General features: G+C 43.3%; 1 protein-coding gene across 2 annotated transcripts in view; it reads right to left on the reverse strand.

Moving 5' to 3' along the window:
- caln1 (calneuron 1) overlaps nucleotides 1–18,406 on the reverse strand; it is a gene marked incomplete at both ends in the record, with an annotated part of 84,772 nt that overhangs the window by 29,395 nt on the left and 36,971 nt on the right. For both annotated transcript variants that reach the window (XM_083637486.1, XM_083637485.1), the window contains one exon: nucleotides 12,811–12,923. In XM_083637486.1, the coding sequence (XP_083493612.1) occupies nucleotides 12,811–12,923 (113 nt within the window). The remainder of the gene's footprint in view (nucleotides 1–12,810; nucleotides 12,924–18,406) is intronic.

Raw genomic sequence — 18,406 nt, forward strand, 5'->3', positions numbered from 1 at the left:
ACTGGCTGAGCGGGTGTGGAGAGCTGGAGACAGCCTGCGGACGGTATCCACTTTCAACTTACAACTTATCCTGATGAAAGACGGAGTCAGTCGATCCCCTGCCCTTTATCCCACAGCGTATATACAGAGGAGAGGCAGAGCCGGCAATGTACTTTCAGAGGGGTTTTATGCTTTACCCCACCATGAAAGCCTAAAACCCAGCTGAAGCCTGGGCTTCTGCATGAAGAGACTGATAACTGTGCTGGCTCTCCTCACGCTACCTGCCTGCAGCAGCAGAGCACCATCCACTAGTGATGCACAGGTCAGGGTTTTTTAAGAGCCCCGCCCGCCCCGTTAAAATATGCGTTAATGCCGAAACCAACCCAACTCTGCGTGCTCTCCAAGGTGTTCAAACTCAGTTTGTCTCTCTCTCTCCCTATAGTGACAAGAAGCGGCTTGTACATGTATCAGAGGAAGCATGTGCTCTACAACTCTCCCCAGATCGGCGGGCAGTTGGGGGTGGGGGGGGGGGGGGGGGGGGGGGGGAATGGGGGGGGGGGGGGGGGGGGGAATAATAATAATAATAATAATCATCACTATCAATGGGTATCCTTTGGGGGCCAAATTCCACAAAATGTTAGTTGTTAATCTTTATTTCAATGGAGAGAAAAACAGATTAGAAGCTAGTAACTGCACTAAATAAGTGACGGCTGGCTACTCAGATGCAGATGATGTCACGTTTGACTTGTGGTACGCCGTCTGTTACAGTAATGGAGAACAGGAGGGGAAGTGATAAGTAAGCCTGTTGGTTGTGTTTGTTCCTGGAAAACAATTTCTCATCAACAATTAGCTCCATGAAATTCACCACATGATGTCTTTTCCTGCTACCTGATGATGACAGATGGTGCAGTGGCCAAGAGCCGTCCCATATGAGGCAATATGAAAGGAATTTATACCACAGCCGGGTCGAACACGGGGCTGTGATTGGCTGTAAATTATAACTTGACACCTCTGACACAACTATTGGATCATCATTTTAAATCAATGTGCAAAGATTGGAGCCATAAACTGGCATATACAGTAATGATAAATGTTTCCTCTCGTTATCTGTGCCTTAACTCTCCTGAGAATATGAGCGCCTTAATTCTGCTCACCTTTGGCAAGAAATCAATCACACAGAATGTTGACTTAAAATTGTTCTGTTAGTCATCAAATGTATTAAAGGAACATTTCAGTATTTTTCAACCTGGATGTTATTTTCCTACAGAGGTTACTCATCTAATTTGGCCACATTTCCAAGGTGCTGCTGCGTTGCCGTGGCAGCAGTGAGTTTAGTCTGGTCTTTTACATGAAGGCAGTAATGATGAGGATTAGGAAGGCATCCAATCCCTCTGCTGCTGTGTGTGATCATGCAGCCTTTCTGTCTGGAGTTCCTTCCTTGCACCTGTCTCAGTGCGTCCGACTGTCCCTCTGTTAGCCGTCAGCGTCTTCAGCTGATATCAATCAAGCATTAACAAAAGCGCGCGAAGGCGGCGCAGGGAATGACGTCACACACTGAAACATGGGATTTGTAGTCTTTATGTCCCAGGCGGCACAACATACAGTGACACTGATAAGCATAGGTGCAAAGTCTCATATTTACAATCAACCCCATAAAGAAGATAGAAAAGGGAGGGGGAAAGAAAGACCTAAAATGGACCCAAAATGGTGTTCGTAACACTGTGTGCAATGTGCATTGGCATTGAGTGACATTTCAATTTACCCCACTGGGGGGAAAATGTATATATTGCTCCTAGAGTTCATGTCCAAGTTAATTTAATTATGTACTGTAACGTCATCAGAAGGATGTCCCAAATCGCTTCACAGAGAAAGAGCTTAATTACCGTATATCAAACTGATCAACAATCAAAGGTTCAATCCAAGACGGCAAGACAAGTTACAGTAGTTGGATGCTGCAGCAGCTCAGCAGCTTTCAGCTAAACATGGCATCTCAATCGTTAGAAGTCTTGTGTATCTAAAGTTTAGATTCTAAACAAACAACTAATATTGAGGATAATTAAATAATCTATAATCTACTGTTTTGCAGAGGGATGAAGTGTATTCCTGTGTGTCGTGGAGCGATGGACCATCACTGTGACTGAGTGAGAATCAGCTCATTAAGCTGAAGCCAGCTCAAAGCGCTCCGCTCAGTAGCTCATCTTCCTGACACCTGCTCTCTAATTCCACACTCCACCCAAGAGGGCAGAGCAACTTACCCTACTCCATTTTTCTTTTTTCTAATTAGCTGGAAAGGGTTCGCATTTTGGAGAGAATTCAATTACATTTCTGCCAATAAACCTGACTTTAATTATGCCCCGTGAACATTAGAGGTGGGAATCACCATAGGCCCCACGATGCCATATTATCACAATACTTAAGTGATGATAGGGTATTATTGTTGTGATTGTAAACATTTTGCGTGAAGCTGAGTAATGTGATAACAGACTGTATATTGCAGGATATTGTGATTTATTACCTTTTTCAACTGCAAATCAAACTTCAAATCCCCAAAGGAAAACTCATACTGTATATATATGTAGTAGGACATAGGGGTGGGAATCCCCAGAGGCCCATGATACAATATTATCACAAGACTTAAGTCACAATACGATATTGCGATTTTATAAGATTGATACTTGGCGTTTGTGTATCGATACAATATTGCCATCTAAAATATTGCGATACTATGCTGTATCGATGTTGAATACCCACATGTACACAGGTAGCACACACAGATCTTCAGGACAAGGTCGACTGATCTCAATTTCAACAATTTATTCTGGCCATGGCAACAAAACATGCTACAACATATATACTACTAGCATGTTTTGGCCGTTGGCAACTTTGTCCAGTCAACTTTGTCCTGAAGATCTATGTGCTACCTGTGTACCTTTGGGTATTCATTCAACATTTGAACTTATGTGACTTTGGTGGTTTAGCACCAAAATCAAAATACTGGCACATCCTTTCAAACATCTATGCTGTATCACCCTTCCCCCTCCAACACACACACACACACACACACACACACACACACACACACACACACACACACACACACACACACACACACACACACACACACACACACACACACACACACACACACACACACACACAGGGAAAATATTGGAATCAGTGCATCTTGTTTATGGCAGGAAATTGCTGCAGTTGAGGTTGGAATCTTAAGCATGAGGTAATTGTAATACTGAATTAAGCTGCATGCATAATGCCTAATTCAATGGTTTATAATTATTTAATGAACAAATTCTTTTCATTCTATTCTGGGTGGAAAATGCAAATTTGAGACAAAAATAACTAATGAAATTAAAAGACTCACTCTAAAAGTATGTGGGTCTAAAATAAACCATTTGAGTCTATTTGATCTATCTATCACACATAGAAAAGGAATATGACCGTGTAGACGTGGATCTGTTAATGAACTGAATCTAATTCTCATCCATAAGAGGCAGGGCTAAGTGCACCAAACATGATGGAACAAATGAGAGTGAAGAGGAGAGGAGAGGCACACCTTCCAAAATGAAAGGATGCATTCTACACTCCAGTTCAATTAACACCACTTCACTCCTTATGTTCTGCTCTCGCTCTGCTTTGTTCTCACTTTGATGTGGAAATACTGTTATAATGTTATTCACTAACATTATCTTTGCATGATACAGAAGCATTGAGTTTTTGTTGTTCTAGCTTTAGAAAGGACCAGTCAGTTGATAAAATTAATGTAAGCCAGAAAGAATCACCTCTTACATTTTAATCAGAACATCCCAGTCCATCGACAAGGTGCTGTCAACACTGTTCAACCCTCCTGTCCTGAAACTGGCTCATGAACTTGGACAGGGGCTGTTTGTAAAAGTCTTCTGTAAGCACCGATCAATAGTAAACAGGAAGCCGCTGACAAGGAACCAACTGACTACCCTCTCGTCCAGTCATTCCCAAAGACTGGGTCGGGACCCACAGGTGGGTCACAGAAGATTTTATTTGGGTCGCCAAATTTTTGTTTATTGTTTTCCTGAAGAGAGGCGGGAAAAGTTAACACTGACTAAATCCACTTATTTTAATTTATAGAGTTAAAATGTATATAATTTGGTTTACCGATGAGAGGAAATCAAAACAATGAGATAGCCTGTAGTGTTAACTCACTGATTTAGGGAGTTGTTGATTTTATGGTTAACCAATTCAAGAGAATAAGATGTTTCGGAAATGAAAATGGGCAGGAATGTGCTTTATGCACAAATTCACGATTTAAAGATAAGACCTGTTGTGAATTGGGTCACGATGGTTTGTCATTTTTGAAAAGTGAGCCGCCAGAAAAAAGTTTTGGGGAACCACCACACACACACACACACACACACACACACACACACACACACACACACACACACACACAGTGTCCATAACTGACACATTCATTTGGAATGAACAGAGTAGTTTTGTGAAAACACTGTGACATGAACAAAGTTCACCCAACCCAACAGCATCATTCCCACAGAAGAACAATATTCCATCATGAGTATCGCTCGCAGCTACAGACTCACTGCCTCACAACCATTGACAGTACAATCACACTCCTGACACATTCACTCTTTCGTTTCAAGAATCCAACACGCAACTCAGGTTTATGGTGTCAACGTTGTTTACTATATTTCAGGATTTGTCAGCTTCTGATAAACTTCATGTATAAATTATGAGCAGCAATTTGCACTGGTGCTTATTGAGAAGGGAAATATGAGCCTGTATCAGGATATTATTCTTTCACACAGCCTGAAGAAAAAGCAAATAGAGAGAAATACTGTATGTTGACAGTTGGGTGTGCTATTCCATTTGGTGGATGCTTTGATCCACATGGCATTACTTTCACACTTACACACAGGCACGTGCACACATAGACCTCAAAGGGGGCTTGAGCCCCTGCCTTTTTTTCAGTCTGTAAAAAGTGCCCTTTCCTGACCATGAATGCAGCATTTCTAATGGTGCTTTGTATGGAAATTGCCCTTTCCATGCCATCACTGAAGGCAGCATTCAAAGATAAATGCCTTTTCCGAGCTCTCTTGGCCTTGAATGCACCATTTCTAATAGGCCTCTGCATGGAGGACCAGTGTTTTTCTAAGCCGCCCCTGAAGGCAGCAGCCCAAAAACCGCACATGGCTTGCCCATTGACTGTTGAGAGCGAGAGGGCCCATCCCCGCCCACTCCAGCAGTGCGCACTCAGCCACATGCAGACTGAACGACAGCAGCACAGGCGCACACTGACAGATATATCAGTCAACGTGAATCAGGTTTGTGGAGTTATTTTTCCGTGACAAGTATCATCCTAAAATGAGATATTCCTCTAAATCTGTTTAAAATCTGAATATTTAAAATGAGTTATACCCCTAAATTGGCCTTCAAATTGCCTGAAATTTCCGCGCCGGAGTGCCCTTTTAAGAATTTGAGCCCCTGCCTCTCTAATGTTTTCTGCACGTCCGTGCTTACACATGTCTTATGCACTCTGCCTCCAGGAAGTCTTCAAGCCCATTGACTTGCTCCCTGTGTTGTGGTTTAAAGCCTGAGTTCAAAGTGGATGGATCTAACACCATCTGTACAGCAAAGCCTGCATGGCGACAGCAGCATCATAGTGTTGGGATGAGGGTATGGGGGCTGGGGGGCTCCAGCAACAGACTCGGAGACTTGTAAGGACTGCGGGCCAAAATACTTGCAGGTAGACACTCCCCCATCCATATTGACGGTGCTTCTTCAAACGTGAAAGGAAGAAGGGGAGAAACTGGCAAAATATATTTTTTCTATACACTGTTGACAGAAAATATTAATTTAATCCATTTTGAATTCAGGCTACGACACACCACAAAGCAAAAATACAATGACATTGAATACTTTCTGAAGTTTGACAAGCCGTGACTTTATGTGTTTCATGACTTGACTTTGACAAGTGGTGATTTAGGAGTTTTGCGAGTTTTGACTTTGGATTATACTTATATGATTTAGATTTTCTCATCTCTCATTCAGACCTGCTGCCTCCCTCGCTGCGGTGACTCGCCCTAAATCACCGTCTCGTTGACGAGTCACAGTCCTGCTCTGGGATTAATTAGCACGGCATAAAGAGACACTGGCCGCTAATTAAAAGCACAGAGAGGCCTTCATCCTCCTACTCCCCTACCGCCCCCCCCCCTGTTTGCGGTTGCTCATGCTCATACTCATCCAAATGAGATAATTAGACACATTAACGAAGTTTACAAGAGCAGATATAATATATGAGTGAGTAAGAAGGTGAGTGTGTGACAGAGAGTGAATCATATAATATATGAGTGAGTAAGAAGGTGAGTGTGTGACAGAGAGTGAATCATATAATATATGAGTGAGTAGGAAGGTGAGTGTGTGACAGAGAGTGAATCATATAATATATGAGTGAGTAGGAAGGTGAGTGTGTGACAGAGAGTGAGATCAGATATAATATATGAGTGAGTAGGAAGGTGAGTGTGTGACAGAGAGTGATATGTATGTGACAGAGAGTGAATCATATAATATATGAGTGAGTAGGAAGGTGAGTGTGTGACAGAGAGTGAATCATTATCCAATCACTCCAGCTGGTGAGGATGTGACACTTGCCTGGCATTATTAGCGGAGTGAGAAAAGCATCTCTGTGGGTGAAAGGAAGAGCACTCTGCTGCTCTCCTGGTCCAGAAGACTGAAGTAGCAGCATGAGCTTTGTCTAAAAGGTAGGCTATTTAATAAGTTAGCAGGGAGGGAGGGGGTCAGGCTTGTGTCGCCATCCTGCTGACTGAGCGAGCTGACGGAGACTAACTCTGACACAACGTGCCGGAGATAATAAATACTTCATCGCCAAAAGATCTGCAAATAAAAAAAGAAAAGGAAAAGACAGTTGGAGAAAAAAGAGTGATCTGTGAAAAAACCGGACAAATTCCTTGATAGCTGAAGATTTGAATAAGGGTTACACCTAAACCCCCTCCAGCTAAATGCTTTCAGTGTTGCGCCGTCACCGTACGCCTGTCATGATTCATGTTTTATGGAACAGGCTGGCTATTCAGATGTACTCAGATGTTCCCCTGAGCTGTGAGTTTAGTCAGTGTGGTTTATCATAAAGCTGTAGAGATTTGTGCTTTGGTTTGGTGGCTTTAAACACTTAGCTCTTGCTCCCTAGTGTCTGTTTGGCTTTAGCTGATTAAGGTAACTTCTACTGCAGCTCTAGAACGGGGTGTGTGTGTGTGTGGGCAGGGTGTCACAGGTCGTTACACGTGGTTACTAGGGATGCCACGGTGTTGACATTTTCCCACTGGGTAATAAACACGTGTCAGCACCGGTGTTACCGGTTACACCGTGTAAAAAAACAAAAAAAAGACTCCAGAGCTGCTCAGCAGTCCTCACGGTCCGGAGCTTTAATTTAACTGCAGTCACACCCGTCAAGATAGTCACCAATGCAAGCGTGGTAGGGATGTCAGGTTAACCACAGAGAATAGTTTGGAGCAGTTACGTTTGTCGGTCTATAAATTAGGCTACTTTGCACACAGTCCTTTCTACCCCATGTTTCTCCCCCACTCCCCAGTCAGTCAGCTCCTCCCATCCCTGCTGCTGCACGCTGTTATGAGCGCTGTCTGTCAGCCTCACATAACGTTAAACACTGGGGACAGATCTCCTCCTGGAGAAAAGAAACTAACGTCATTAGCCACAAATCTGGTGATTTCTTCTGGCCATGGGATTAACGTGACCAGCAAGCAGCAGTAAGCCAGGCAATGACGATAGCTGAGTAGCATGTGCTTTCAGGGCCGGTTCCAGAACAAGATGACTAGGGATGCATTCTAGATAGGAAGGGGTGCAGATGCCCGGCCAAAGGCCCGGCCCACTCGGGCCGGGTCCACTCGCCACCCGCCATGTTATTTTACTAAAAATAATACATTTTACCATCATTTCAAGTAGAATGATACCACCCAAGCAAGAATATTTCAAGCGTTTCAAGTGCTTTACTGAAATATTTGGACCATATAATGATAATACAATTATCTCAACCTTAAAAGGTTACATATAGGTGCCAAAAAGCCATAAATTAACATCAAAGAACAAAGAAAAACAACAATTATAATTCAAGTTTAAACAGTAAGTGTGCAGCTGCAGCATTTATTAAAAAAAAAAAAAAAATCTTTTACTTTTCAACTGAGCATGCAGACAATTAAAATAAGGGTGCAATGCGTACTTTTGCACCCCCGTAGAACCAGGCCTGTGTGCTTTTATCACAGCTAAGTCATCAATGCTAATTATTACCATCAATGTTAGCGGAGGTTTAGCTAACATATTAGCATCAATGCCAGCGGAGATTTTTCTCTGTTAAAACCACATTTCCAGAAATGGCAGTAGCAAGAGAATACACACAGGCTTAGATAAGGGTCTTACCTACATGTCTATGAGGGGGGATTGTGTTCACAACATGTACAACTAACGTTACTTGTTGGTATGTCTAACCAGAGAGATACGAGGAACAGTACAGCCACACTCAGACAGCCAGGATAGGAGGGAGCGCTTGTAATATACACCAGCGCAGCTGAGCGCATGCTGAAACTGTCACGAGCGGGTGGAGTTGAAGGTGTTACCGGTGGGCATGTTATGTAATCGGTGTAAGGCTCCCCACCGTGTAACATCGGTAACACCTAATATCGCGGTTACCCCTGATTATTATTGGTATGACGTAGCACAAAGTTGTCATCCAGGAAGTGGGAGTTGGCTTTAGAGAGTTTAAGACACGGCGTGAGGCGGCTCGCTCTCTCTGCCATTTTGCTCTGCTACCCAGCGAGCATTTTTAGGTTGAAAAGACATTTAAAGCCCCATTCAGTAAGTTTTCCAACTGCGCCCTCTGCGTGCATTAGTATCGATAACGATATCGCCGTTCAAAGTCAACAAAACACAGCGCCAGAAAGCTCTATGTACATGTTGTGACATCGGGTACTCACCACGTGATGAAATAATAATCCATAGTTCCGTGAAACATCATTTTCGTAGCAAATCCGAATCGAGTTACTTCCTTGCTTTCATGCAGACAGCGCTTACGCTGTACAGCGCATGCGCACATCCTTTTCTTTTTTTCTATTTTATTGACACGGGACGCTGACAGCAAACTGCTTAGTCCCAGTGCTGGCCAATGGAGGGCGGTGTGGGATAAATAAAGCCGAGAGTCTCCCTATTACATGTCAATCTACCATGTCCTAAGACTAAAAATATCTTATATTACAGTAAAAAATGTCAAAAATCTTACTGATTGGGGCTTTAAAAAACGTTTAGGGTCAACGTTGAAAAAACGCGCAAGAAAGGTTCACTATATCTGGCGAGCCGGGCACATATATATTTTATCTCGCACACAACTTGTAGACTACACGATTGTACGATACCACAGACTCAACGATCGGGAGGACAGGTTATTTTATGTGATGTGTACAAGACTATTATATTATGTAACAGACTAAAATTATGTTGATGTTGTGTGTGTGTGTGTGCATCTAGTCTCTAGGCTGTATGGCTTCAGAGGTTAACTTAATTTAACACCAGCAACTCAGGGGGTACACAGAGCATATATTGTGCCCAGAGCACCTCATTCCGCACTTGGTGCAGACCGGTGCAGACTTGCTTTGGTCTAGTCAGTCACAGCTAGTAGCTAGCGACTAAGTAGCCTACTTGCGCATGTGAGTTGCTGCAGGAACTCAATTCATTATTTATTTTTATTCAGTATTGCGCTAAACTATTAACCATAGTTGTGTCCTGGATGCTTTTTGCTGGCACCACATAGCCAATATAGTCCCATATTTATGATATTTCATGTGACATAAAATGCATTGAAATGTAGTTTTCGTGTAGACCAGATTTCAACTCAGTTACACAATAAATTGGACAAATGCCAATTCACACACTATCAATATTGTCTCTATTCTAACAAATGTTTTAACAATACAACCCCAAGCTTCTAACCCTAACCCTTTTTCATTAGAAAGCGTTTATTTTTACATCTACAAGCAGAAAAAAACACATTAACAAAACGAGAAGACAAGTTGAATCCTCCAGCCATCTAAACAAAAACATTCCTCCGATAGGCTATACTGCTTAGAGCTGCACGCTTTGCATATTAAGGACACGTCAATTGACACGCAGCCGCCCCGTGAAGTACTGTTTGAGCGGACAGCCCAGGCTGCAGGCGAGGGCGCACTGACAAAGTGCGCATCACTACAGTATCTTCTCTTTTAGCAATAGTCTCACTAATCCCACAGTGGTTTACCTGCTTTTGAGATCTGCAAAAAATAGTTTGCTTCTGTCTCACCCGTTCTCCCTCTCTCTTCACACACGCGACGAGGACTGTGCTCTCTGTGTCTTGCAGGGCTCCACAACATTATAAAGACGAGTCCGCACTCCGCACGCAGTCTCTTGTTGTGAAACAATTTTTCCGAACTGCCATGTGTTGGACAGTAAAGACTAACGTTAATTGAAACTTTTCAATCGTCAATTCGACCACTTGATGTCTGCATTTTTGTAACACGGTAAAAACTACTGTTTCATCATTGAGTGCGAGCGTATGCATGCGTGTGCATGATGAACATACACTACAGAGAGGGAGGGAGAGAGTTAGACTGAATGAGACAGTGAAGAAAAAGTAATGACAGCACACACGGAGTTAACAAAACTATAGAACATGTATGAGCTGATTGTTTCGCTGGGTGTGTGTTAATCATTCTGAAATGGTCACAGAGCACATCTGAGCTGTGTGCTCAGACAGGAGCAGCAGAGGGGCAGGGCAGTCAGTGCACTCACTTCACTGTGACTGCAGCAGGTGTTCAGCTGTGTGTGTGCTTCGCTGCGGAATGCGTTTGATCAGACATCAGGTAGATAAAATCAACATTAACCATGTGTTTATTTCCAAATCTAGCTTGATTAACACTTGCCCCATCGTTTAATATACTTATGTTACATTGCTGACCACGAAGGGGGGGGGGGGGGGGGATCGCCACATTGGCAACACTGTTATATGCAAATGAACATGGAAATTGACGGTTTAACCGACATGCTTAACCGACTAAAGACGTTCTCGTCGACATCCCTAGAATAAAATCTCTGGTACAGTGCTGAAGCAGGAAGTGATGTTCACTTTGCCTCTCTATGAAGAGGATATTAATGTGATTTGTGTAGTTCTTCATACATGTAGATCTAGCCTCTTCATTTTGCTCTCAAAGTGCACCAGATTGATGCATTTTACTTTAAAATGTACAAAGTTTTCTTCCGGGGGGCATGTCCCTGGACCCCCTGCCAAATGTCCCCACCACTTTCCAAATCAAACCTACGCCCTTGATTGTTGCTCTTTATGGTAGCTTATGGCTTGTGTAAGAAGTTGGCTATTTTGCTAAATAAGGTATTACTGTTATTATTACTATAATAATATGAACAATAATGATATCCCAGCAAGTCTCCGTCACAGTAATTCAACAATCCTGCTTATTCTATTTCTTGAGGCTGAGCTAGCAGCACACAAAAGCCCTATGACTCACAAACACACTATCCTGAATATGACACCTGCAAAGACAAAGATATCCAGATTAGATATACTGCTGGTTTTAAATATGGGACTGTGGGCCAATTGTAAGATACCCATTAGTTAGAGGCAAAGCCAAAAAGCAGTTGCATATTCCACCGTATTAACATTAAAAACTAAATTGACAAAGCTACAATTCAAAAGAGGAAACAGCATGTTCACCGAACACCAAATGAATAAATAAAGAGAGGTGAGTCACACACACCAATGTCCATTAACAGAGGGAAATAGGCACCAAACTGTAAAGCCTCAAGCAACCAATCATCTGCGGTGAGTTAGAGTGAATAATCATGACGAATCAAGGTTAATACGTTTTCCCCCCACTGAATAAAAGATAGAAGCGGCATACGAGGTATTATCTGCTGGTGCCTGCTTGCAGGGTATTCATTCATCCAACAATAAATATGAATTCCTATTTGTAGAGCTAACAAACCCCAACCCACACCTACGACTTACCCCTCTTATTGGAAAGAAACCTTTTCAGGCCGCCCGCTCTCCCACACAAGCCAAGGTCACTGCAGCAGCCAAACAGGGCTGGCAGCGTGCCCACTCAGTCTGCGCTCATACCTCCAAAGACTTGCATCCTCGTGGCGTAAACCACAAGCTCCTGCCCCTGAGAAAAAGCCCGGGTCAAGCAGACAATTACATTGAGGGGAGGGACTTGCCAAGTGTTCCTACGGGTGCCAAAATGTCTCTTTCTTTCCTGTGCACCTGCTCCGTCTCTCATCGTTCCCGTTCTGGCTTTCTCTCTCTCTCATATATTCATCACTCAGTTTCTCAGTCTCACTCAATCAGTCAGTCAGTCTGTTTCACTCCCACTCTGACATCTTTCTCTCTTGTTGTTGCTTATTCCACTGACTCTCATGTCGCCCCGACTCCCGTGAGATTGCCAAAGCCCTTTCTGCTATCAAAGCCAGAGTTATAGTAACTGTGTGTGTGTAGTGAAACTCAGACAAAGTGGATACTATAACTTTTAGTAGAATTTATGGGTGTAATTTCTGTTGATAAGATATCTGAACTCAAGTGTTTATACCTTTATAAGCCACCAAAAGGAGTTTCACTTTGTGGGCAGTAGACTCAAGCCTTTCAGTTAAGGCTGAAGACTAAAAAACAATCATGAGTCCAAACTGAGACGTATCCGTTCCTTGGTCTCCATTTCAACCCATCTTCCAACTCGCGTGCTGAGGAGAGTCATGTCTTACCTGCCAGAAGATTGTGTCTATTGTGCTCCCCAGGAAGCCTTCTCTCGTTTCAGACGACAGCAGTTTGGGTCCGAGGATCGTCATGAACTCATCGAAATCGACCTGCCCATCACCTAACAACAAGAAAAAGATCAGATTGAGAAGTATGGCTCACAAGTAATGTTCTTCACTGTCTAAAAACTAGGGGCATTTACAAGATGTTGGGGGCACTTAAACAAAGTAATTAGTGCATAATGTTGCTAAATCCAAGTCGCAGTGGTTCCCAACCATGGGGTCGTGACTCGTGGGGTCACCTGGAATTCAAATGGGGTCGCCTGGACTTTTCATTTTATTTTATTTCTTAACACCACAACACAATTTAAAACTACCGAAGAGGATTAGGGCAGATTGATGCACTTGGAATAAGCCTTGCAAGAATTGTGTGACTTCGGACATCCGACAGTTGTTCCAAGGCTTATTCCAAGTGCATCGATCTGCCCACCCAAGACAGCGTTTTCTTCTCTGCGTCACGGATCTCTGTGCGCATCGGCAAGGCAACTGTCCCAGGCTCAATCAACGCCTTAAATTAAAAAAACATTGCATTTCTTTTATTGGCTCTCTGGCATGACATATGCTTTAGTGATGATTGGATCTTCAAACACTCAATAAAATGTGTATGAATTTCAATCGGCGAAGCAACGTTGCGGTGCGCTCCGGCAGCAGTACACCACTGTCCATAATGCACAGAAGAAAATGCTGGGTGGGCAGATCGATGCACTTGGAATAAGCCTTGCAACAATCGTGTGACTTTGGACATCACACAATTGTTACAAGGCTTATTCCAAGCGCATGGATCTGCCCATCCGACACAGTTTTCTTCTGTGTGGATCTCTGTGCGCATCGACAAGGCACCTGTCCCCAACAGTGACTCAATCAACACCTTAAATATCAATGTGACAACTTTGACCATTGCACCTGTTTTTATTGGCTCTCTAGCGTGACATATGCTTTAGTGATGATTGGATCTTCAAACACTCGATAGAATGTTTCAGGAGAGACTTCAGATAACTTCTCCAAAGTATGGTGTAGATTATATACTTTTATAGAGCTGAACAGTCACGTGACGTCTCCTGCCCCGGAAGAGAGTTTCCCATTCATTTTCTCCATCGAGATTTTGAAAAATCCTTATATAACACATTTTAAGGCTGGAACAAGCCAATCAGCGACCTACTGAATCGTGAGTGACCATAAAACATCTGGTGACAACTTAGAACATTTAGACGGCTTATCAAGTATCTCAGTAGGCAGAAGTTTCACTTTGACATTGGACTTACATGCACAAGGTATGGGTAGCATCTAGAATATAATAGTGTCTGCATACAGTATGTTCTTGGAAAATTTATGGGTTTGTATGATTATTGTGGCATGCCCCCTTTCCCCCCTTTTATCTGATCGTGCCTTTCAGTCTCAACTGTACACACCATCTAATTCTAAAGCCATATAACTGTTTTTGCCAACTTATTTTGTGATTTAAAAACAACAGCATACCACACACATAATAACTGAAGCCTGCAGGGCTGCAAGAACTTTCCAGAGGTTTGCTTGAGCTACAGTATGAGTTTTTAGAAACTCATTACTGCTAAACCATTTACACTGTACGTTTGAGCTTAAAGGGAAATATAAAGGTTGTTCTGTGTCTTTGTCGTTATAATTCAGGCCGAGGTCATTCTAATTCACCAAGTTTAAAACATAATTTACTATTTACATGACAGATTGTAAACATACACGTGAGTTCTGACTGGCTCAGCGGGGATCCTACAGAACTACTGTAGATTTAAAGCAGATCAAAGTCTACAGCTATTACTTGCAATGTTAATTCAACATTTTCCTGCGGTGTACATTGATTCAAGCATGACTTCTCTGGGAACTAGCTGACAGTTGTCAAAGTCAGACCATCAAAACGCCGTCATTGCAGACGGCAACCTCCGGTAAATTCCCACTAATGGATCACGGCTTCATACAGACAAGGCTGTCTGCCAGTTGGTATATGGTTCTCAGTTTCAAGTGAATGGCTCCTACTGTACGAGTAGCCGGAGGGACAGTAATGCAACCTTGAATTACATTACAAATTTCTGTCATTTTAATCTTAAATTTATTTTTACCTCCACCAAGGAGATTATGTTTTCGGTGCTGTCTGTCTGTCTGTCTGTCTGTCTGTCTGTCTGTAGCAGGATTACGGAAAAACTATTTGGTCGATTTTCATGAAACTTGGTGGAAGGGTTTAGCATGGGCCAAGGAAGAACCCATTCAATTTTCCAATCGGGGGCGGGGCTATGGAAAATGGGCCATAGCTAGGGTTAGGGAGGTCTAGAGAGTCGGGATTGGAGGAGTGGGTCAGGGGAATGGCTATGGAGATGTGGGTGGTGGCAGGAGGCATGGTGTGGGGCAGGAGGCATGGTGTGGGGCTAGGGAATAGCTATGGAGATGTGGGTGGTGGCAGGAGGCATGGTGTGGGGCTAGGGAATAGGGGCCATAGATAGGAAGGTCGTAGAGAGTTGGGGTTTCGAGGGGTGGGTAGGGGGAGTGGCTGGGGGGGATGTGGGTGGGTTCAGAGTTAAGGTTCCGATCCGACTCACACATTTGCATATATCTGAGTGCACTTCTAGTTCTGCCTTTTTGTCTTTGGGGGTGAGAGGTTTTTTATGAGCCCAGTGGGGATGCTTTGCTCTCAAAAGGTTTGTATTTCCTCTATGGTTGTTATGCCAGGTGTGATCATACGTCTCAATGAAACGTAAACCAAAAACTACACTGAACAGTTTAAAGCAAATTATGCTTGTCATATCCACGACGGTCCGGGCGGCCAAGTGACATTACATCAGTCGTCCCTTCGCGAGGGTCCTGTGTGGCGAGTTTTCGACCTGGCCATGCACATTTTCTAACTATGTGGATGCAAGATGTGTGGACAAAGTGGAGGTTTTTCAAAATAACGGTCACTGCGCAAGGGGAAACCCGCATGGAGTATAAAAGCTCCAAACGTTTTCTCATCAAGATTCTGTGTCTCTCATTTCCGTGGGACTGTCCATACCTCGAGCATAATTCACGCTTAATGGAATCAGACGCCTGAGAAAAATGAGAGATGAAGTGAAAAAGTCAGCAATAGTGGTTTGATACTTAAACTGACAGAAACGTAAGGGTTTGGTTAATAGGGTAGATAGAAAATTCTGCAGCCAGACAATTCTGCAGCCAAACACCTGAAACAGAATTGAATTGAAAGGAATGACACATTAAAATGACAAGTATCAATGACAAGGTTGTGCAATAAGGAATGTAATTCAATAAAAAAAATAGTTATGCAATTCCTCCCTATTTTTCATTCTTCCAAAACGCAGTTAGTTCACACACTCGTCATTTCTCTGCCTGATGTTTCATGTTTCTCACGTCTCCTCTAATCTAACCACGTCCTGCTCCGCTCGTCCTGGACCTGCAGATGAGGCTGGGACCTCGTCAGTGGAAAGCTGCTCATGCGGGACGGGTCAATCTGCTGGAGGTACGGGCGGACAGGGGGAAGTGGGTCACGGTAAGGCAGGATAACAGTAAAGTAAGGCCCTGGCAGGAGGTTATCTTTTCGCTCCTGTTGTCTGTTTGTTTGTCTGTCTGTTTATCAGCACTGCAGCATATCTCAAAAAGTTATCAACAGATTTGCACGACACTTGGCAGAAAGGTTGGTCATGGTCCAACTTAGAAATGATTAAGTTTCCACGCCCACTGGCAAAAGGGGCTTTAGTCTTTAGTCCCCCGTCCCCCCCACCCATACTGTCTGTTGCACCAACGTGCCAAGGTTGCATCTTGGTGGCTGGAATTGATTGATTTTGAGGTACAGTATTTGAAATTAATTTTGTGAAGCTCAGGATTTGTGACTCACTTTCTGCCTTTGTTCTGGTTTGTCCCGCTCACTTTTGACCCCGCGTTATGATGACCCACATTGACATGACCCAAGACATGAAATGAGAGACTGACATAATGACATGAAGATACATTTCCTTGTGTCTTTAAATAAAGGCGAATACACATACTGTATAGGAGAATAAAGAATATTGATAGTTCTTTATTGTTACATGATGTATAGCCGAGTAAATATCTGAGAGCCAGGTTAGACAAAGGAGAGCGTGAATGATCTATACTGAAAAACAAAGGCTGCCGCAGTGCTGTGTTCTCCAACACAGAAAAGCATCCACACTTCTCTGTGAAGGGCGAGCGGAGCTCAATAACAATCACCTGGATTACCTCGATGACCAGATAGCCCGTCTGTATCTTATAGCGATCAGCTGGAGTCGATGGCTCTGAGCGTGGCTCCAATCCGCACAGCTGCCCGCTGGCAGAGATACAATCATTATCATCAATTTCCATTCATTTGGTAATGCTCCTCGCCTTTCGCTGCCTTTGTCCTTTTGATCGCCGCCTCTTCAGTGTTGTATGCACATGAATATGAGACTTGCTTTGAACGTCAGTGTTTAGAATATAACCTCAGGGAGAGACGCAACAGAAACAACAAGGCTGACCTTTCACTATACAAATCTGTCCTTTTATCTTGTGAAGGACTCGATCAGTGCAAACTCCCAGGTGAGGAATGGGCCCTCCCCTCTCATCACTCACCTATCACTCAGACTGGAGACCCAAAATTAGCTGCTGTCATACACCCAGCTACACACAATATCCTATAACAAGAATGTGAACTGTGTGTGTGTGTGTGTGTGTGTGTGTGTGTAAGCAGAATTGTGTTCATCCACAGCTATGCCTTTTACATGCGATCGCGCTGAATCTTTCAGCAAGTGTAAAGAGCACCCCGGTGGGTAACCTAACGGAGCTGCATTATTGAATTAGGGCCAACTAAATGGGTACAAAATAGCTAATTAGTGGCCAAAATGACTCAAGACAGGTTCAGCACCATGGAGAGCTCCAGAGTGGAGGAGCCTACAGGTGCTCTAGAGTGGAGGGGCCGACAGGTGAGCGGAGTTGTAATCAGCCAGTGGACTATGAAAACTCTCTGGGGAGAGAGAGGAGAGGCTGCATGCCAGCTCTGTGAGCGAGGCCTGACTTATGGCCAGTAACACAAGGACGGGTATTCTGCTAGTACAATATAAAGCAAATATCTTCAGTTGATATGATATTTTATTTTCTGTCATGTCATGGCTCAAGAGAAGGCATTAGCAAAAAGTAAAAGCACTTCTTTCCTAATTTCTTTCATGTGATCCACTCCTTTTCTTTACCTAGCACTTTTCTATCAGACACACATACTTTATTCCATCTACTCTCTGAATGCTCTTGACTCTTGCACTCCGGTTAGCTCCTTATAATTTGGGCAACGTACGGATTTAAGGTTATTCCACCGATGCATTCACCTGGATAAGACTGTCCGCTAAATGCTGATGGCCTAATCCTTTAAGGTGAATGAAGCTGATTCGCCTAGACTTAAGGTCTCATCTTTTGGTGTTAGAATTGAGTATAAATGGATTTTCTACAGTTTATGAAGATATGATATAATATGAAGGGGCTCAATGAAGAGCTGTCAATGACTTGCTTTTTATACACCTAATAAAACCTACTAAGAGCTGTCTTT

The sequence above is a fragment of the Poromitra crassiceps genome (genome assembly GCF_964638095.1).
Source record: "Poromitra crassiceps genome assembly, chromosome: 5".
Lineage (NCBI taxonomy): Eukaryota > Metazoa > Chordata > Actinopteri > Beryciformes > Melamphaidae > Poromitra > Poromitra crassiceps.